At 35.7% G+C, this 23743-nt stretch overlaps 1 protein-coding gene across 1 annotated transcript in view; it reads right to left on the minus strand.

Moving 5' to 3' along the window:
* The window catches only part of TTC27 (tetratricopeptide repeat domain 27), a 123820-nt gene that overhangs the window by 85856 nt on the left and 14221 nt on the right, over window positions 1-23743 (minus strand). The window contains exons 3-7 of the mRNA XM_009697697.1: window positions 23558-23698; window positions 20652-20754; window positions 15915-16079; window positions 11792-11928; window positions 7265-7377 (exon numbers count right to left, since the gene is read on the minus strand). Coding sequence (XP_009695999.1) covers window positions 7265-7377; window positions 11792-11928; window positions 15915-16079; window positions 20652-20754; window positions 23558-23698 — 659 coding nt within the window. The remainder of the gene's footprint in view (window positions 1-7264; window positions 7378-11791; window positions 11929-15914; window positions 16080-20651; window positions 20755-23557; window positions 23699-23743) is intronic.

Below are 23743 nucleotides of genomic sequence, written 5' to 3' on the forward strand. Positions count from 1 at the left end.
TCCCATGATGGAGGTTCCACACATACTTCATACCATTTATGCTGAGGTTTCATAATACCATCAGCTTGAGCCAGCTGTATGAGCATGGCCACAAAGAAAAACCAACTATGCTTTTGATTGAGTACCGATGAGAAAGGGTTTTGCAAAGTAAGTTGAAAAAAAGAGAAAAGTTTATTAACTATTACAGTAATGCATCTTCTCCCATCTTCCCGCAGAAAAACACCGATGTTATTGGTGGGCTTTTTTGAAAGTTTGTAGACAAAAACGCTAGGAAACAATTTGGTCATATATATCAGTGGTTTTTTTCCTTCCTTGAGAAGAATTTTCATGAAAACAGGGAAGTAATAAAGAATTTCTGCTTCAGTTACTTCTTTCCTTGCCTAATGTCAGCTGCTAGTAGAAATACTTATAGTCAGGTTGAGGTGGTCAACTGAGTCACTAAACACTAGTCACTAATACGAATGCGTCTTCAGGTGAAAAATAACATGTTTCTCTATCCATGAGGAGAAAAAAAGAAAAAGTAAAAAAGGCAGCAAGAAAACTTCAAATATTAGAACACCAAGAACACCACAGCAACTAGGCAACCAGAATGTTAAGTGACTTGACCATAGCTTCTGAAAAGTGTGCGTAAACCAAGGGACAGTTACATTTCGACAAAATTGGAACTTATTTTTCAGCATCCTAAAGAAAGGACTAATCCTCTCCTTATTCTAGATAGGTATTTGCCACAGTTTTTTGCAGCATATAAACGCAGTTCTATCAGATCAAAGCCATGCTAACAGGTCTTTAATTTCCATTTCTGCCACATCCATGTACAATGCTTTAAGACCTGTAAGTACAGTAATGTAAACTTTGAAAGGTAAGAGAAAAATGAAATTGTTTTAATGATTTTCCATACTGAATCAAATCAAATTTAAAGCTATGTTTTAAATAAGAATCTGAATCTAGAGTAGAACTGTAGCTGGGTTTTAAGCATTTTTAATGACTGTGTTAGCTCTTGTCAGAGTACTTTACAAACATTTCTTTTTTATACCCTGTATTTGTCCTGATTTCAAGGACAAGTTAAGCAGTTCACCCCAGAGGATTTCAGGAGCTGAAATACGAGTAGAATTTAGGATCTGTTGCTGTAGGATCTATGATCAGGCATCTTTCCATAACAATAGGAAAAGAAGCCACTAATCACCACATCATTGAGCTTTGCAAGGTGTTTTCTGTCCACTCTTGAATCCTGTCTTAGGGAGTTGAATGAAATAGAAGAAGGAAAGAAAACAAAGAGAAATAGACATTCTTTAGACAGATAAAAAAGAACTTCAGAGCAAGATCTACTCTGCAGCACAAAAAAGTGTTTTCTAATAAATTATCAAAAGCTAATTGCCAATAGATTACAGTTTACAACCAGTTCTTTAATCTGATTAATCAGATCTACATTGGCAGCCTAATGGATAAGGTATCCAGTTAACGAACTAGTTATACAGTTTGGGACTTAATTAGATATAATCTTTGTAACAGTGGAATTAACAGCAATCATTCCAAAGTATCCGTTTTTGGATTATGACTAAATATTTCTGTTTCAAGAACTGATTTAGAAAGTTGACAAATGTTAAAGAACATTATTAAAAGCTATTAAAAATAAAACAGTGTTCTTCAAATAGCTGAAGTTGTATCAAAATGCAGAATACTGAAAGGATCAAAAACTCTAATATTAAATAATAATAACAATGAAATATCTCTAAAAATGTAACTACAGAGTCCAAAATATGTTTAAGGAACAACTAACCAAGAGTCATAATCAGTGCTAAATCCTTCTTCCAATACAGCAGGAACAAAAACTGTGAGAGTCCACAGGACCAAAATGGCAGCCTGGGTATAAAAGCCACTGCAGAGAAGCTCTATGAATTCATTGCATTAGCATTTATTGTATAAGAACAAAGCAAAATTCCCACCAGAAAGCCTTTTTGAGTAAGGGAGGGAATTACAGGAGAGAAAAATCTTTCTCAAATTAAAAAGCTGCAAAAGAGGTTACATGCTAAGAGGCTGGATGCTAAGAAGTTAACAGGATGAAACTATTCAGAAAAAAAGTTTAAAATTAGTTTGGGGATGAAATAGCTGAGACAGTCCTCATTTAAAACTACCTCAGGGCCTGAAGATAAGAGAGCAACAAAAATGATGCCAGCCTTTAAAACTGGTGTCAGGGGATCAGTGTAACTACTAGCTTGTAAGCCTATCATCTGTTGCAGGTAAGTAAGGAGAGACTATACAATGCACAGAAGGACTAGAGACACCCGGACAAATACAATGTGCGTGGGGAGAGCCAGACAGGCTTCTGTAAAAAAACCAATTCCTCCATTACAAACCTGTTGGGGGCTTTTGGAAGGTTTAACCAGTGTGAGGATATACATAAGCTGCTTGATGAAATCAACCTGGATCTCTAGAAGATTTTTTGAGAAGTTCCTCAGCAAGAAGGACTTTCAAAGAAACTGAGCATTCATATGGGATAAGAGGGAACATCACAATAAAGGTCAGTAACTGATTAAAAGATAGGAAATGGTATGAGACAAACAGTGAGCCATCCCAATGGAGAAGGTCACCAGTGTAATCTTGCACAGATTTTGTGCTGTGATCTATGTGCTATTATATTAATAAATAAATCAGAACAGGAGAATATATAGCAAGGTGAGAAAACTTGCAAATGATATGACATTCTTTAAACTAAGGATGTGAACAGACAATAAGGAGCTGCAGAAAGACCTTACAGGATAGAGCAAAAGGGTAATAAAATAGAAATGCCAAGCAATGCACAATAGGAAACACAGTCCTAGCTTCACAAAAAATGGCAGGCTCCATTCTGACCATTTCTGCTCAGCAACAACTCTTTAGCACTGCAGCTGCATGAAAACATCAGCTCAGTATTAGGCAGCTGCTAAAAAAGGCAAATCAAAATGTGATTAAATTAATAATATTAACGTAATTAATCAGGAAAGTAATAGAGAATAATGTACTAGGCATACTACATCAAGTATACAATTCAGTTAACATAAAGCCTATATAAAATACGACATAAAGCCTTTGTTTGTCCACCCATGAATAGTACATTCTGATCTGAACCTTTCATTTCAAAAGCAGCAATTCACTATTGGGAAAATTTCAGAAACAGACAGCTAGAACAATTGTTGGTTTATGACAATGAATAATTATGTTTTATGCCTTATAAACATGTAACAACTTCTACAAAAGCGATGTCTGATTAGGCTAGGACTAACCAAAGAGGGACATTGCAGAGGTTTTCAAAATTGTTAGGAAACAAGAGAGTTAAGTCACTCAATGAAGCTACTGACAACCAAAACTACCTGGAGGAGGTTTTTTGGAACAGCAGACACAAAACATGTAGACAGACACCTTTGCCAAAGGACAATACCAACAAGAAATTTACAGGGGCTCAATGGAAGTTGACAAATAGGTAAGAGATCCACTGATGACTGCCACACAAACAAGCCAGATTAGGCTCAGGAAATCACCCTTTAGAGGCTGGAAAAGTATTAGGGAGCAGGGAGGAACACAGGCTTGCCCTTTTACTATTCACCCTTGGGTATCTTCTCACAGTCACTCCTGAAGACGGAATATAAAGTTTGATGGATGAAGACAACTGCTGAGTTTTTGTTTGCTTGTGTTTCCTGGCACATTACCTCTCTGCAAGTGCAGACAATGCAAATTCAAGTTTCTTGGGTAACTGCTTAAAACTACAGTTAACTAGCATGAGATAGATGATGAAGAATAGATAGGTCAGACTTTCCACATATGCATTTTTATGAGTATTTGCTGTATTTCTATGATGTTCTACCAGCTGTGTTAATTTTGTGAATGAAAAGAGCCAAACCCAGCAAACTGATCACTTTACAAGCATTCTCAAAGTTTCACAAAGGTATTTCAAGTGACTAATGTTTTTTATGTGAGCATTCTGAATAGCAAGACAGCAAGTTCATTTCCCCAGTGGAATCTCTTCACACAGCTGTACGTACTGGTGCACAGCAATATATTTTGTAGCAATGATTTTAAACAGCCATAAACTGACCATGGTGAGATCACTATACTGTCTGGCACCTGTAATTGGTTTGGTTCAAAAAAAAAAAAATAAATAATTTACACTTACTTGATATGTTTGTAAAGACGGGCCAGAGTACCAAAAATATATTTAACAAAAAAGAACTTCATGGTCTTTAATGCTGTCCAAGATTTTATGTTGTAGCTTTTACTTTCATAGGACAACATGTGTAAGCTTTGGCCTTCCACAGTCAGTTTAACATAACCTTTTCCATCTCAACGGCTTGGGAGAGAATGTCCTCTCTTATAAAAACAAATGAGAACAGCTGTTTACCTGCTGTTGCCTTGTACTTCTGATACAAGTTATACAGTATGACCTTGCTATAAAGCGCAAAGACTGCAATCATACATATATATGTATATAAAAATAATCTTAATAAGCACGTGATGCATCTTACCTAACTTTAACCATGTAAGACTTAGGCCTTTAATCTAGCTAACTGTTTATGCTTCTTTCAGAGTCCTTGCAAAAACACGAAGGTAAGGAGTGATTCAATCCATTGTAAAATAAGTGCCTGAAGTGAAATGAATCACACCCTGGAAGTGCTGATTTCTCCGTTGACTAGAGAACAGACAGACAGCTAAGACTAGATTCTCAAATTTCAAGTAACTCAATGTTTTCCTGTTTCATGTACCCAAGTTTCCCATGCATACTGGGATTTTTTTTTTTCCCAATTACTCAGTTGATTCAAAAGCTTATATTTGGTAATTCTGTTAAAAATCCTTTAGTCCTAATGCTATTTAGTGCTCATGCAGCTGTTTCAAGTACTCTTCTACAGCTCCCTGTGTAAACTGTATAGTATATTATTATCCAATGTATTACTGTATAAGAAAAGTTAGGCTTCCTGATGCTATCCTTACCAGCTGAAGACTGGTGCATAGTCTTTCACTGAGCTGAGGTACCTCCAGTATAACACACTATTTTGACCTGATTTGATCCTTGAGAGACAGTAAAAGATTAAGAAATAACCAGCCATTGGACATTTCTCTTTGCTTTCTTAGAATTTTCTATAGCCGTATCTGATTTCTAAAAGCTTTACCCTGATAAAAAATGGTGAATCAAGTGATGAGAAGGGATTTTCTTCCCAAGCTGCTGACACACAGCTGCTGTTGTCTGTTCTAACAGAGATATAATTTGGGCTATTTCTAAGCGACAAGGGAAACATACTCCCCTCTTGGTTTCTCAGCATTTTGGCATCTATACTATATTAACACATTTAAATCATACATTGGCCCATTCTTGCTTTTTGTTCTTTAATATTTTTATTTTATACTGGAACTTTAATATCTTTTCCCATCAGCCTCTGAAAGTTTGGTTCGAGGCTCTACACAAAATTTTGGCTACAGTCTTAATGCTTGACTAGAAAATAAATTTTATACCATCATAACTAGTTATTTTCATACACAATATCAAAAAAGCCCTAGCCAAGTGATGCTTCTGCACTCCTAGGAGTTTCTTTAAATATTTCCTTTACGTTGCATTACTCCTGCAGCGAGATGATCTGAAGACACCTCTAGACAATTTCCTTCAGAAGGGCAGAGGCAGGAGGGATGATATAATCTGAATACAAGACAATACTGTGTTAAAAAAATGAAGTGCACATGAAAATGCTTCTCAGGGAGGGGAAGGCTTTGTCAGTGTGACTCAAGACTAGAAGTGAGCAGGCCAAGAATATATGTCAACTCACTGTTCACTCCTTTGCCGTCAACCTGGATCTAGATGTGGCCTTGAAAAGAAAACAAGTTTAAGACTTGGGGACTTGGGGAACAAAGCAAATATGAAGCCAGAGTACACATTCCACCCATGAATTCCTGATTACAGTAGATGGGCTGAATGGTTCAAGGGCATAGCTGAAAGCATAGACGTGGAACTTCACAGTTGACTTCAACTATATAGCCAAGCAAGCATCCGGCCCTTCAAAAAGCTGCAGTCTGAGAAACAGGCATATGAAAGGAAACAATCTTCTCTCCACTAATCACTTCCACTGCACTTTATGGGACAAGAACGAGAAAAATAACTGGAAGTTTTGGCGACCGGGGAGAGAAATTTTATAATGTGTGCTACATAATAAGAAAAAAGTCCCATGCCACAAAGGAACTACTGCCAAATGCTGGGTTGTTAGCTTATGCCATTGGATTGTCTCACTAGCCTTTCGCTGGCCTGTTGTTGCTGTCACCCTATCACAAAGATGGATCTTATAACATCCATGTGTCCCTGCAGAGGAAACACCAGTCTGAGACTTGGGAATCAGGGTTCACTCATTGTTTGGCTCCTGGCTTTCTTCGGGCTGGGGCAAGATATTTCAGTAGTACTGTAGATTCCATCATTTTGCAACTCACAAATCAGAAAAGTGCTTTGAGAGGTATGAATGATGAATACTGCATCGAAGTCACCATTTTTACTTCGACATACTAAGACTTCTGAAACAAATCACACACAAAAAATAGTGACAACTGTCATCTGCTAAATGACCACTACGTCACAGAAAAAAGTGTTTCCCTATTAGAAAAAGAGGATATTCATTAACAGCCAGCTTATGATCCTCAAATCTCAAGCTGCTTTTTGCTCTTCTGTGCCATGTTACATACAATTTCTGAAAGCCAGGAAAAGAAAAAAACCAACACTTAGGTGCGAAACCACGAGGACTTTGTACTATAGCTTGTAACCAGCAATGGATGCTCTGAATTAATACAAGTATTCCCATCGTGCTAAGCAGCAGGGCAGCTTTTTGCTTGAAAGTCATGATTGATCCTCACTGGAAGCTGACCACTGCAGACTCTGAAATATGTTTTCAAAATTTACCAAAGTGTCATCACTATATGGTAGCTAATGCCACCTGACATTTGAAACATGTTTAATCTGAGGTGCAAAGAACAAGAAGTTTTTCCAGGTTAACAAGAAGTTTTCCAGGTAAGCAAGAAGCTTTTCCAGGTTAAAAGATCAACACAGCAATAAATGAAACATGGCTGAAATTCTGAACTGGACACTAACGTTCACTTTGAGATAACTGAAAATGCTATCCACGTATAAAGCAAACCTTTTAGCATTTTAGCCAGATGATACGATAAGGAAGGAAAAAAAGTCCCATCAACTCACCACTTCATTATTTCCTTATCACAATGATTCACGCAGTATTTTTTTTTAAGTAACTATGAACTAACTTACCATATTCCAAGGATTACAGCAAGCTCTTCCGCACACAAATCGGGTACCTGGTACTGATCAGCATCTGCTAATTTTATCTCATTAAGCACTGTATCATCATTTAAATCGTAATTCTGTTGGAGGAGAAAAAAATATTTTAAAAAAGATAGAAACAGTTGCAGAGAAATTTATGCCTTCAAAATATGAAAAAAAATAGACTTTTTTGAAACAGGATAATACTAACATCAGAAAACAACACAATGGAAAGTAATTTACCATGATTACGATAGAATAATTGACTAAGCCAGTAGAAGGAAGTATCATCCAAATCACTTTTGCTACAAGTACACTGGTTGTCATGCAGGAGGAACAGCACTCAGAGCAACTTTAAGGTTACCTGAATATTGATTTTCTACTTAAATTAGGGCTGAAAGGATTTTCCTTTTTAAATTGTTGCTCATAGTATTATCAACAATTTCCTCCTCTCTTAACGTATATACAGACAAGCTGAAGCAGATTAATGTTAAATGCTTTCCTAACACGCAGGTTTTCAGGCTTGCGACCATGGACCTCTGGGAATGTATGGATTTCTTTTTAAGTATCAGCAAAGTGCAACTAAGTAAAGCGCATGTTCTGCCAGTATGGTTAAAGTCCTTACACAGGGAAGTGGTTCTCCTCTTCTTTCTCTTTGTTTTTTTTAAAGCAGTTTTGCAAATTAAAGAAATACAGATTGAAAAAACCTCACTGAGCCAGCACCTCCAGATACTTTGTCCTGGTAAAGGCAAGAAGGGCTATTCTGAGAAGCTTTGCTCCTGGACAAGTACTTGTGACTTTCCATTAAATTTCCTCTGCAACAAATTGTTTAAAGAGTATTCAGTTTAACTTTTACAAACAAGTATGCTACCTGAAGTTCGTTGTCTGTCAGTTAACTTAAAGAAGAAAGTAATAAGATCTGTGGCTGAAAAGTCTAAGTTACTATGTTCATAGAATCTCTGTTTGTTTGGAAACAACAAAAGATTCCTTAGGCTGCAAGCAAGGAGGAGGTACCTGTAATACTATTTCTCCTTCTCTTGAAAGAGCAAACTCCAAAACAAAATAAACCCCTGGTCTTTAAACCAGCCATTGTACTACTGTTTTTTATTTACCAGTAAGAGTTTTTGTAATCTATTAAAAACAGGAAAAGGATTTATATTAACAGTTTTTCAAACTTCCTATTAATTTCCCTTCAATGTCCTAGTAGTAGCTGTTTCCAGTGAGCATCTTCCATTGGCAAGGTCAAAATAAGGGTCCACAGAAGATCAAAAAGCAAACAGGAATGCTTCAAAGTGGGTTATCTGCATTCATCATCAGTATTTTATCACTATATGAATGAAAATAAACTGTGATTTGACAGAGAATGTGAAGAAAATGAGTTCATTTTATTGTAAGGGGATAATGAAGATATTCCCACTCTTAAAGGCATATTTAATACCATCCTTTTCTTCTCTTACTACATTAGCATATATAAGGATTATCTACCACTTCCAGATGAAAATGATTTCAGAACAGAGCACTATGCTAGTATAATGATAACACTTCATTAGACGTAACATAAATTACAGTTTAATTTATAAGGCAATTAGTTAAAACTTCTGAGCTTCTGGTCTACATAATCTTTAAAATCTAGCCTGTATAAACAGTACTAATTGCCTTAACTTCACTATGAATGTTGATTGACTGAACTGTACTGCAACTGTATGCTAGAGTTTTAAAGCACGACTTCAATTCCTAGATTTAAAAGGAAATTCTTCATTCCCCCAAAACATAAAAACAGCTCTGAATTTTTTAAAACTAATCAAACTATTTTAACATATGATTTCATATCGAGAGTACTTATGCATCGCCTCAAGCCTGAGGTTTTCCTTTCACAGAAACTGACCTGTGAGCAAAGCTTTGAATTTACAATCTCAAATATTTATTTTGAAACGCAAATAGTTTCCCTTCTAGTGCCATCTGAGATAACATAATTGCTCGGCACCAGAGGGAAGCAACTGATCAGAAATCAGCCCAGCTACCAGTCCAACAATTGGTCACATTGCTATATTGGCTGTATTTTTAATCAAATTAAATTACTGACCGCTTAATTGCAAAATAACTTGTTCAGTAATCTTACTGAACAATAATGGGGGGAGAACATAAGACCATAGACATATGCACTCCAAAACAGGAGACGAAAATTAGGTGTGACCAGTCTCAACTTGGCCTTTATACATACTGGCAGAGTTTGTAATTCTCTTAGGAAATTTTCCACTCATCCAGGACAATTCCTATCTTTAGACAAATAGAGTATTTTCCCGTATCTGCAAATGGCAGATGTAAAACAAGAACCCTGGAGAGGGGAAGAAAATTTCCCTATAGTAATTTTGCAGCACGATCACAGGCCTTTCAGCTTTCCATATGCCTATGTTAATTCTGTGGAGATTCTCAGTACTCCTCAAGACTTAGCTTCTATGCATTTGTCATGAATAGTCTTGTAAAAGTATACAAGATACATCAAGCATCCGCTGTAAACTTAGGCAGAGATCAGTGATGTTGTCAGCAGTTTTTGGCAGATGGAGAATACCTTTAACTCCAATTTTAGCTAAAAGAACTTCAAGATACACTCACGGCTGACAAATCTGAAATCAGACCTAGCAAAACAAACACTAGGACTCACTGTTAAAGTTAACACTGACAAATTACATTAGTAAGATGTATTTTGATACTACATTTTTAATAAAGACATGCTAGAAAAAGGGGAAAAAACACCAAATCTTTAATTGGTAATTCAATGCACACATCAGCTGGAGTCTACTTAGTCAAGCCTGGTCTAATACCTGTGACAGAACACTCACACATGATGTTAATAAAATGTCTGAACTTGAAATACCTCAGGTCTTCCTCAAAGCAGCACATATTTCTACTAATATTGTTTTCTAAAATTTCTGACACAAACAAAATGGAGAAATAAAAGATTCTGATTTTTTAATACTTTTTTTTTCCAGAAGTAGACCGTGGGAACGCAAAGCCTAACCTTCCTTAATAGGCAGCCCGAATACTTTATGACAGAATTATATGACACAGTCGCTCAGACTTGCACAAAATTCAAGTCCCTCCCTGTAGCCAAAACCTCTCAAGTCCTTTCTAGCATTACATTTTATTTTCCAGAAAAAGCAGATATGCTGACTTTCTCTAGCATTATTTTCAAGATACATTCAGTAAAAGTTTAGTAGGAAAGTGTGGATAACATAAGCATGACTAACTTTTAAAGGTTCCAAATACCTCACTTCTCTTTCTCAAACTCTCTACTAAACTTACTTCAGCAGCTTTGGGTCTCTTCACTAAAAGGACCTATGAATGTAGTATTTTATTAGCAAGGATAATATATTTCATTCCAGGTTAAACCTACATCCTTTTTATTGAAACAATGTCATTATTTCATTCCAAACTAAAGTCCTTATCAGACATATACCACAAAGGCAGATTCTTCAGAAACTTGCGAGTAACTGGAAAAAACAGTCATAAAATATCCCAGTTAGGGAGTCGCTGAGAACAATGCATCTGATCATTTAGTTCTAGGTAAGTTGTACTTGAAGTCTATACCTAAGTCCGACACTCACTGAGTGGCCTCCCCTGAGCTCTCACTAGCCTTAAATGTGTTGCTATACATAGTTCTGTCATAACCACAAGTTGTGACAAAGATGCAGTCAATCTCTTTTCATCAAATCGAATACAACACTAAGGACATACTAATGGACAAAGAAAAAAGCTAGGATGCTCTCCTAAGATATTTCTGCATTCAATTTAGAAACAGAGAAGTATTGTCAGATTTTTTGCTTAAGATCCCTGCTTGACCTGGAAATCTGTGAATGCATAATCTTTTTTTATAAAGGCTTTCCAACCTGAAGAACAAATCCTGGACCATAATGCTTCAATTTATCTCTGGCTTCTTTAGCAAGTTCAAGTAACTTTAAATCCCAACCAGAACTTCTCCTCATGAAGGAAAAATGCCATTCCAGACCAAATTAATGGTTGTTGAGCAATTTATAATTGAAGTCATCATGCACACCCTTAATATCAGCAGAGTCAAGTCACAAAATTCATGTCAAAAAGCAGGAATATGTAGACCAGTTTTCTATCTTCACACTGTCACTAAACATGTCTGTCAGTCCTTAGGAATCTGTGCATTTCTGTGATGCCTTGCAAGCTGTTTTGAAAATCTGTCTCTCACCTATTTTCCTAACCCCTCATTCTTAGTTACTAGAAATTAATACATAAACTGTAGAAAATCATATTTGGAAACATGCTTTTAATCGAGTAGCCACACCTGTCTTGCAGACAGTCATATGTTGTTTTACCTCAAGTCCTTCGGTATTAGGCAAATGACTGCCCCTCATCTTTTCCAAAAACTTTCAGAAATTACAAGTAAATTTCTCCTAGGCACCACACTTTTTCCCTTGCAGACACCCAAGGAAAACTTCAGACCATTTTCATTTTAAGAAATCAAAGGAATTCTTCTCAAATACATACCATTGTTAAGTTTTCTAGAGGTGTTGGAGCTGGACTTAGTTCATTGTGAGGAAGGACGAATTCATCTGTTCTTTGGACATCCAAAATAAGCTGTGCAACATATTTTTCCTGAAAACGTGTTCTCTTCCCCAAAGCACCTATAGAAAATTAATAGAAGTTTATATTAATGAACACTAAAAACCAGTAATCCCATCACACACCAGAAAGTTGCTGACAAAAAAGCAAAATAAAGACAGAAACACCCTGAGAACTAACCTATGAAATTTAGCAGTGGTTTAACTCTATTTGATCTCTTTGCAGTGAACCACACACGTTCTCACTGCTAGCTATGACACACAAAGAAATACATATTACAAACATACAAACACAGCTAGATAGGTCTTGCAAAGCCACTTTTCAGTAAATTCCCCATAACCTACCATATTGTCTCTTGAAAACTCATAGTCAGCAAGTTTCATCAGTTCCCTACTTATTCCCTAGCAATAAACCACAAACAATTGTTCAATTTGCCTGCTAAAAGTTAACGACAACATGGAGACATTTAGGCAAATGAATAACCCCTAACATCTAACAGGCTATCATTAGAAGTATTTCAAATCTTCATTCGAAGACTTAGGTCTATGAAGAAGGACCACAGACATGATGTTACCATAACATGGCAAAAAAGATATTGCAAAAGAAACATGGGAGAGAGTGAAAAGGCAAACCAATGAAGGCTGCCTACCGAAGTAACAAATATTCAGAATTTTCAGTGTGAAATTCCTCTCTAGTGTTGTTTCTTCAGTTCTTTATTGGACCCTTAGGCAATCTTTACTAGTTTTTAGGGTGGCAACTGACATTTATATCAAATTGAAAAGAAAAACATGTCTGTTCTTCCTCTGTTAGCAACCTGTTTGCAAGCTGCAATCAGAGAAATCATAGAACAATTTCAGGACGGTAACTTAAAATAACAGAATCCTAACCAGAGCCAAAATGGAGCTAAAAATTACCCTATAAAATCTGGAGATTTGCTTTCTTATTACCGCAATACAATGCTCAGATAATGTGAACTGTGAAAGTCAAATAACAGAAACAGAGGACTGAATTCTGATCCACTGTTGCTTTTGCAGAACCAATTAAGATCAAGTTATTAATTTCATTATAATTTTGAAAATTTTACAGGACATAAAATCTTTGAGCTAAAGATGATTGACCGCTGATGTGACAGAGGCCTGAGGATTAGGCCACTGTCAGTAAGAATCACCTGGCACTGGAATAGCAGTCACCCCCTTCCTGGATGTGGAAAGAGAACAGTAGGGAAGCCAAAAATTAAACTGATCTCTCCTTTCTGCCAATTACCCCTTCTGATGGGAAAGCCTTGTGTTAAGAGTTTATGAAGAAATGAAAAAGGTTCTAAAAATATCATCTTAAAATTGCAAGGCACACTGCAAAGAAGACAGAGACACACAGAGAAATACTGGGTAATGATTCATACTAATTTTACACAGCAGCCCTCAATTCTCAATTTTAATAATGCCTAAAAATCATTATGCTGTAATTTACTTCTTAATATGTCTTGCTGCTTAAACAGCTGAATAAAACACTTGCAAAGTTATGCTGGTTACCAATAAATTTACTTGCTACCACCCAGAAACTGTCATTTGTTTATGCTCGGAGATGCACACACACCCCATCCCATTTTTTTAAGCAAAGAATTCCTTGCTATTACCGGGACAAAACCTAATCATTTGTATTTGTAAAATACATATCACATGTGTGGAAAAATTTGCTTGCCTTATGCCACCATATATCATCACAAAATAGAGGGAATCTACACAGAGACTGTACTTTCTGTTCCATATTAAAAGTTCCCAGGCATGAAAACAATAAGCAGACAATATGCAGATCTCACAGTTCAGTATTATTAATCCTTCAGATCTGTTGATCTTAAATTTATTTTAGATTACCTCCCTTCATTTTAGTAAATCTATATGCAAGGACCACCGTCTTCTCTTTTACTGGAAATAGTTTTGTGGAGTTGCTGCTGGTTGTGACTCATCGTGAGGGACATAACAATGCTTTTTAATAAATGATGAATACAGCTCAGACCTGGATTAATGGGACTTTAAAAAAGTTCACAAACCAAAACAAGTGTGATTTATTCACACATTTCTAAAATAACTTTGGAAAATATTAATTCTAAATTCTCCAAGAACAGCATACATTTCCATGCCATAATACAAGGTTCAACTAGTAAGGATTACAACCATTAAAGAACAAAAAGTTCTTAAAATCCTTTCCTAAAAAGGAAATTCCTTCCAAAAGCCTTAAAAATGTCTTTGCTAGAGACTGATTTTTTTACATTCAAGCAAAGTCTTTTTTGATGATGTAACATTCCTTCCATTTAGCCTAAACATGCATGTCAAAGGAATTTGTCTAGAATGCCAACAATTCCCACATCTTCAGTTCAGTTCATTTGCCTTCAGGTTAGATATCCTTCATAACTATTCTAATAGATTTATGGAGATAAACCACAGAACTTTTAAGGAGTTTCACAACATTTTTCCCCAGAGACTATATCACCAGAATCTCTCTCTGGGACTAGAATAACCTCTTAGTAAAGTAATCAAAACTACAAATAATTCTGCTTCATCCAAACTTTCTCACCTCCCCCTCCAAACAAGAGGTTTTTTCCTAGGTTAGATTTAATGAAATTATTCATCCAAAATCTAAAGATCTCCTTTAAAGGGAAAAAAAAAAAATCCAACATGTAGCTATAAATTGAGGAATATCAGTGAACAGCCACCTGCCACTTTGATTTTACTTGTTCTTAGTTAATTAAATTTTTATAGCTTGAGTATCATCACAGGCACTGATGTTTTTAACAAAATATAAGAAAAATTCAGGTTAATTTTAAACAAAACTACCTTATAATATCAAATTTGCAGTACATGCCACACGTGGAACGCGTCACACATACCGTACTTGTTGCGCATAGGAAAAGAGAGTAGGATCAATTGAAATGCATGGAATTGGTTCAAACAAATATAGGGAAATTACTCCTATGTTTTAAGCAGATACTGTTGAATATAATCAATTCATAGTTACGCACAAACATTATCCCACAAGATTTTAATCAGATTTTTCAAAGGAAACCGTTAAAACCTTTGAAGAAAATGAGTATGGAGTCCCACAAAAGTTGTTTGGTTTTGTGAGGGTTTTTTTGAGAGTGTGGCTGGTTGGTTGGTTGTTTTTAATTAAAATATCAAACTGACTCAGGATATAAGCAGGGGCAGCTGCAGCTCCACTCTAAATATAAAGCAACAGCTCGCCTTGTGACTTACAGTGGTATAATAGATAAGGAGGCTGCAAGTTTCAGTTCCTTGGTACTTTCCACTAAGTAGTCTACAGAAAAAACTATATAAAGTCTTTTGCATCTCTACTCAGGCACAAAAGTTGCCACACAGAGGTGTGCATTTTGTATCATTTTGATTACCTAGCAGGACCAGCTAGACCAATGAGTCCCACATCTATACATGTAATTTTAAGTCAAAAAAATTAAAGTTGCAAGTGCAGCAATCTGATCTGCCTGACTCCAAAGAGTAGGTTCTGAAAGGATAATTATGAAGTCTCCAGAGTGACTGAATCCTTGATATTTCTGTTCATCAAAAATGTGACTTTTCTACTTATTTCCTGTGATAACAGTCCTGGAAGTGACTTTTAAATGCTATTTAATGTCTAGGCTAGTGGCATAAAAGGGGAAAGACTGCATCAAATCATCACGCAGACTTCTTTGTAAGTGTCTCCAAACAAAATTATTCATCATGTCAGTAACTCGTTTCAGGAGTCCCATAACAGAGACAACTAGACCTAGAATTTGATCTGAAACATGAGAAGGAAGGGCCATAATACCATAGCTGCTCAGACACCCATATTAGGGATGATGCTGTAACTAGATGGCATATTTCTCTTCTCTTCTCCAAGCAATACTAATTCTTAGAAGACAAGTAAGTCCTAGCTGCTAAAAGTCAAGATTTTTAAAAATATAGTTCTTTTTTATTTTGATATGTAAAAAAACTCCAACAAGCCACAGGTTAATTTGGTCCAGTCAACCATCCTCATAGACTGTACAAGCAAAACTTACCTGTAAGATTAACCTGCAGTTTCGTTACGTCTTTAGCTGTATTGAAACATTGTTTAGCTTTTTTATACTCATAGTAATACAAAAATGTATAGGCACACTCAAGATGGAACTGAACTGCTAAATGCCAGCTTTCGTCACCAGTGAACAAAGTTTCTGCTTCTGACACTGTAAATTAAGAAAAAGAAAAAATATCAGGATGCAGTCCAGGAGAACAGTATTTTACAAATACATTTAAAATACGAGGAGAGAAAGTCTGTTACGCTTAAAGCAGACCTGTTGTTCTTTACAGCTCCACACTTTTAAAAATCCACAGTTGGTGTATAAAAGATATGCACCATGTAAAGCATTTTTCAGGTTTTATATCTAAGGATTACTACTAGAACAAACAAAAGTTTAATCTTTGCTTATATTTTACAGCAAAGCTGAATCAGGATATATTACCTTTGCAGGAAATAAACAACTAATTGTCCTGGACCTGTTAAAGAACATAGGAACTCAGAATACAGAATATTGAGGGAAGACTCGCCTCCAGGCTTCAAATGAGAAAGTTTCACCAGCAGACTGAACACTGAACAGGGACTTAGGACTCTTTCGGGGTTTTTTTTTGTTTGTGTGTGTTCTGGGTTGTTTTTTGGTGTTTTGGTTTTGGTTTTTTGTGTTTGTTTTTTTTTTTTAATTCCAGATTTGCTGAGTGATAAAGATCATGTTCTCCATCTGAGCAGGAGAAAATACCTTTATAAATAAATCTGAAATCTTCAGGAAAGAAGACCTGATATTTTTTTCATCCAGCATAGAAGCATTTATATTTCTTATATATTTAAATTCTATCAAAATACAGTAAATTAAAAAAAAAATAGTCTTGCATAGTATAAATACAGACCATTAAGTTTAAAACAATTCATGTGAATTATTCTTAAATTGAAGTGTTTTTTTTGCTTTGGGATTTCTTTATTTTGCCAGAAAATATTTACATAATAGAGTTCTTTAAAAGCTCACAGTATCACAGTACATAAGAAGACTGTACTCAAGATTAACACAGATGCTGTGCTATGTAATGGACACTTAATTTTTCAAATAAGTTTTATTAAGATTAGTAAAAAGTCTTACTATATAAAAACCCTCTAGTATTATCAAGGATTTTAACACAAAGCCTATTTCAAACACATTACTTCAAAACTGAGAAAGTTAGCTGAATGTTAACCTCATATTTAAGTAATGTGTACTCTTCATTAAGAAACAATCTGAGGTTTTAACGCCTTTGTCCATATTTATCATTAAATATATTCTCTTTTTAAAAAAAAGAGAATAATGCCCACAGGACCATAAAACATCTGCGTTTCTAACAAAAGCTTTGTGTTTTGTAAAAAGAGTGAAAAAAAAATAATTCAGTAAATGATTTGGGCCATCTGCCATCTTTACCTGCTTTTCATACTCTATACATATACAATGCCACTCTGATGGTTTCCCAAAGGACAGAAATCCTATTTACATGAGGAGAAAATAAAATGGGGTTTTCTATGAAGTATTATTAAAAGCACTCAAAAATGCACTGAGGGTTTTATACAAATACAAACATAGATTTGCATTGACTCCTGAGTACAGTTTCAGCCACTAAATCCTGAGGGGCTGCTGGCAGTGCAACAAAGCCTACAAGACACTCGATGTGTAGGTACACATGTGGAAACCAAATAAAAATGCAACTTTCCAACTGAATGATTTTGATTCAATTTCAAAGAAAAAAAAAACAGGTTATAGTCTACAATTATACATTACTTCTCAGTTTTCCATAGCTAACAAGTTTCAGTGATCTGAGTATAAAATTACTTGTGCTAAAACCATATATACTGCTGTAACGAACTAAAGCACTACATTGAGAAGCAGTCTTACCAGTCCCTTTCTAAATATCACTTACTTACAGTGCTAATCCCCAAACTTGGTAAGTTCAGGCATTTTGGACTTCAAGGACCTTTGTGGAAAGCTTCACATCATTACTAGTATTGATGTAGCGGCACAGAAGCACTGACATCTCAAATGTTAAGACATCTCTCTGGCACCCATCACGTTTGGTGCTGGGCCAAATGGATGGGGAAACTGCAGGGAGTCACTGCAGCTGCCTTCTATTCAGGTGATGATGTTGACCTCACACTTGAGAACAATGTATTTTAAATAGAAAAGATAATTTCTCCTCAGTTTGAAGGTCTCTTTGTAGTAGTAAGACAAAGTTTCCTAGTCAAGTTGATACAGAACAAGCAAGTGGGTTTTTCAAGCCCTAATCAAAGACTATTGAAAGGTTTATTAAATATTTATTTTATGCAATATGAAGGTACTTGTTTTAAATAGCAGGTGGCTTTAATTAGAAAGTAAATAAACTGTTAGATGCACTAGGCAGCAAAAACTACCTTGAAACACTCACTACAGATTCAAGTCTTCTCTGAAAGCCATATCTAGGAGTTTCAAAGCAGGTGACCGCAAACAGACATCTTAGTACCTATTTACTATCTATGCACATCCAGCAGCACCCTCTACAGCACCCTGTATCTCTACCCAGTATCATCCAGGCAATGAACGTTAATTAATTTTATGTTTACTTCTGTTTCAGTTTTGCACAAAGTTTTTAGGTATTTCCAAGAAGAAAAAGTAACAGTCATGTACATGTGCTACAAATTTCTCTATTACAGATTTTATCTATTTAACAGAACCCAGAAGCATTTTCATGTGCTCTGTATTCTCCAAAGCTAACATAACAAAACTATTCTGTCAAACAAGAATTGCAGTACTCAAATAGAACTGTAAAACCATTGGCATCTAAGTACCTTTGATGCTGGGCATCTATGGAACACACACTCAGAACAACAAAAAAGTTACCTAGAAATGAGTCGAAGACTATTTACAGTTTCTAAGCTTTTTTTTTTAAAAAAACATGTTATAAACATATCTCCTTAACCTTCCTTATCTGAATAAAGCACACCAGCATCACTTACTTCATAATATAAATTGTGTAGATTTTTTTAGGTAAATATTTAGAAAATATACATTCCAGAAGTACTGTACAACCTAACACACAAATATACAAGCCTTACTACATTAAAACTAAGCAACAACAATTTTGTTTCAAAAAGCTTACCCCTAACCACCAAAGAAAACAGAATAACCCTCTCTGGAACAGTTAAGCACCTCTACACAACTCTTTTCAAAATGGCTATGAGAAGTAGGCGTGAGATTAGCTTTTACAACATATCTCGGAAGTCACATTTTAAGGAATTTTTGTTTTCAATACAAGCATTTAAACAGGTTAAACTTGTAAGACTAATCCACTACACTGACAACACCTGTTTTTGAAGTAAAACTCAATTTGCTATAATTTAATTTGGAAATTAAAAATGCAACTTAGATTTCATTCTTTGCACCTGTTAAAGTCCAACTCCCATTCCCAGTCTTTAGTCTATAAATTAGCATGCCAACAAATTTATCATTATGTGCTTCAATTAAACCTGTCAATTACTTTATAATACATGCATCAAATCAGCAACACTTCCAACTTTCCAAGAACTAGAAATTTTAAAGTTACAGACTAAAGAATAAGTAGAATTTAATCTTAAGATTCCCATAACTGTGCAAGATAACTCTAGAAGTTAGTTCAAAATTCTCTAATAAAGTATTAAAAAAATACATAAATCATAGTTTACATCCATTGCAACAAGCCCCTTCCACTCCAGTCCTTTGAGGATCCAGTAAGAGCATTAAGTCTGTTACTTCTTCACTGCAGACGACGCAATAAAATCCTCTGCTCCATTTCATTACTGTACTAACATCTCTGTTACCTATTTAAAAGTTCTTCAGGCACCAAAACCCACTTCATATTTACATATAATCTGAATGGCCTGAACCTTCATACGGTTCAGATCAAAAAAGCTCCATTAAGGTGTGGTAGGAGAGGGGAGACTTGAAAGTTTGGCATTTAAGATTGCCGCCTTTGTCAAAACAAAGCATACATGACAATTCACCTCTAAATGCAATAGAAAATTTCTTAAATGTAATTGGTTGGAAATTTCAGGTTTGTGAAATTACATGAAGAAACTTTAGCTAACTGGTGAGGGGCGAATGTACATAAAAGCTTGCCTCCTTTTTCCAGCTTTATCAGTTGCTGTAGCAAACAATATTAACAGCCTATATAAGAGTTTATTCCTCTTAGAAAAAAAACCCCAAGTGATATAATTACATTTGACATTTTAACTTTCTACATTATGCTTTTGTAAACATCTATATATATTGCATAATTTAGTTTTAATGTTATCTATTTTCTCTACATATAATGCAGACAGGTAACAAATCTCAAATCTTAGGTGGGGATAGAGAAAAATGGAAAACAAAAGTTTATCTCCCCCATGAAGATACAGAAGAACAAGAACATTCCCTTTTCAAACCCAAATGAGCTCAGTTAAATAAGGAATGAAAATGGTACAGAATGCCTTCAGGTAAGTTTGTGATAAGTTAACAGTGCTACTCATGGGAAAAAAAACTTTGTCTATAGTCACATATTTCCATTTTCACCTTAGAGTCTGGAAAATAGCACGTGCCATACAAGTAAATTCAAGTGAATTCTGTTCCCTCTCTACTCTGTAGTTACATAAGCGTCTGATAAGCATCCCATTGCAAGAGTTGTGCCTACAAATTCCTCTCCCTCATGATATCTTACAACTGATGCTGTAGGCCAATAAACAGTAATTAGAAACATACCTTGTTTTATACAGGTCTGGGCAAGTGTAAATAGCTCAGGTGATCTCTCCTCTAACAACTGCTGGTGAATATTCACACATCTTAGAGTCCACCAAGATAATGTCTAAAAGAAAATACAGATGCTTCAAGTTAATAACAAGTATAGATCCTTTTTTAAAAAAAGAAAAAAGGATAAGTGGCTTTAAAATATAGATTTTGTAATCTATTTGATTCTAATTTCTAAAAAAATATAAAACCATCCAAAATAGCTGTTTTTATATAAAAAGTGAGCACTAACCTAGCATAGAGATGAACATATTCAAGCAGCTCTAGAGTGCTCTAAGAGTTTGTTGGGCTTTTCCTCTGTTAATTTCTCTAGCTGCTCTTTTAACCCTGCAAATCTTTAGGACCACAATCTGGTAAAAAAACCCTCTGTGAACAGAAGAGAAAAGAAATAGTTGTGTGTGCTTATTTTGGAGCAATCCACTTGCTACTTTGATTTCACACCTCCTAATTCTTGTAACAGAAAAAGACCAAAAAAAAACCCCGAACCTTTTTCCTACTTATCTTCTTTAGTGTCACATTCATGATTTTGACTGACAGCCATGATCTCACTCTTCAGTAATCTTTCCAGCCTAGACTATTTAGTTACTTTTTGTATGGAAGCCATTTAGTACTTCTGATCAGCCAAGGTTGTCCTTCTATGCATTTTTTCCTGTTTGTTTAAACCTGTTTTATTTCCTCGGGTAGGGGTAGAAAGGAAACCAAGAGAGGTCTAACAGGAACAGAACTGCTCATGAGAACACCGTACAATTACAATTGAAAGTATTAATGTTTGTATGTGGAATTTCAGAAGGGCAAATATCTTACTGAACTAAGTAATTGTTCTACAGCAGAGCTGAATCACAGCTCAGGAAACACCTGATTTTAGAAAGCTGTGCACACAAACCATATGTTTCCCAGCATATCTTATCCCTTTCTAGCTGCACCAGGTGGAAATGCATGGAAAAGCTAACCAATAATAGAATATTCTTTTCTCAAAATTATACTTAAGATTATAAACTGTGAACATAGGGCATACCTCTACACAGTCTCTAATGATTGCTAGTTATTCTGCTACTGCTAGCACGCCAATCATTTTCTGTGAAACAGATGTTTGACTGCTTCAGAGAGGCACCTGTCTGCTGAACTTTTTATGCTTAGGTCAGACCGACCTAAGGGTTGTTCAGTATTCAAGCATAAACATCTAAACCAATCACATATAGTTAATTGTAATGTCCCTAGAAAGGAACCATCAAAAAGAATAATCGCATCTATTTCAAAAAGCAATGAAAGACGACTTTTGATATCAAGCTGAACAGAGTAAAAGCACACAAACAACAGACTTTGTGAAAAAGGTCCAATCCCAACATTTCATCACTTATTTAGAAACCTAAAGGCAATTTAAATAAAAAATTTCAAATTACTTCAGTTTAGCTTTATATAATGAAGTATTCATTTTCCCACACAACTGAGTACCCAGCTTCATGATACAATTTTCTGAGGTCTGATGCTTGCCACTCAGAAATGTTAGAATCAGAGAGAACATATTTCTAAAGTTTCAGGTAAGCCAGTTGAGCTCTGTACAATATTCTATTAGCAACGTTAGTTTTTTTGGGACCCAAGGTAAGAATTTTTGGATGATACTTAAGCATTTAATCTTTCATGTACAATAGTGTTTTTTAATAAAACAGAGCTTTATTAATGCTTTAGATAATATATTTTGGAGTATTTTACCCTGTTTTAAATTTATCTGCACTAATCTTAACGAAGTAAAAGTATTAAGAGACTTCCTTTGAATCAAGCTGAAACGAGAAAGAATGACAAGCTCTAATTGCTACACTGACCTGTTGATGAAAGTAGCTTTTAATCAGTTGTTGCCTTTGAACTACTATCCAAACCTGATGCAGCCACAGGTAATTGAACCTCCACTGGGTAGAAGGTGGCCTCCCATTATGTCAGTCTGAGGGGAGGCAGCAAGGGAATTCTCTGTATCAGGTACATTTTCTGCCTCCCAGACTGACCCAATTGCTGAAATTCAACAGCACTCATCTGTGAATAACAGGGAAAACGACGGAAGAGCTTGGCCTCCAGAAATGCAGTATGTCCAACATCTCCCACACAGTTTAATTCATCACTCATACAAAGACCCAGCTGGGAATGGATGTTGTCAGCCAAGCATAAAGAGGGACCATGTGGCACTCTGATCTCCAGCCAAATTCTGTTCAACTGGAATGCAATAAAGAGAAGTTGCCACTACTAAAAGTCCCTCAGTTCCCGAGAGTCCTGCTACCAACCAGCCTGCTGCTAAACTACACAGGAGGTAGAGACAAAAGCCCTTGCAAGAAGAGGTTCATCAGATCTTCTTGTTTTTAATGTACAAGCATAATAGAAAATTAAGGCAGCCTCTGCATGGATGCCTGCAGAAGAGGTAGGAGACAATGACAAACAAAAGAGAGGACTTCCTTGGCGTCTAGAAGTCATGGCTTAGAATTCATACAGTAATGGTTAACAGTATCCTAAAGCTTGTTAAAAAGGACAGAGCGTGTGTATGCTGCATTACAGGGCATTCCCTCTGGCTCCCCCTCAAATAATGTCACGAAGTATGTGTTTTTTAAAAAAGTTGCTTCCTATTAAATTTTCCAGGTAATGAAGGCATCTTTCTTCTCTTTTGGGGACGACAGTAAGAAAATAGTTTATCTTTAAGAACAAGATACTTGTGTTTAATTGTAATGACTTCATCTGAACTGTTTCTTAGAGGGAAAAACCTCAGAGCTACGGAAAAAAGAAATGGAAGTTATACTGATTCAATGAGATATGAAGAAGAGAATGAGAGAACCAATTAACAAGCAGGTGGCAGTTATAATCATTAGTCACATATTTCTTACCTGAAGAGATGAAAGTTTGTGTCTTGAATTCACAAGTATTATCCTGGCTATAAGCAGCAAAATAGGATGAGAAGTCAAGGTATAGACTGATTCACCATCTAGAACCAGTATCTTCAGAATAGCTGCATGCAGCATTTTTGGCTGAAAGATGGACGAAAAAAAATGACAGGTTTCAAGAAACACAAG

This window comes from Cariama cristata, unplaced genomic scaffold, assembly GCF_000690535.1.
Source record: "Cariama cristata isolate BGI_N322 unplaced genomic scaffold, ASM69053v1 scaffold1833, whole genome shotgun sequence".
Lineage (NCBI taxonomy): Eukaryota > Metazoa > Chordata > Aves > Cariamiformes > Cariamidae > Cariama > Cariama cristata.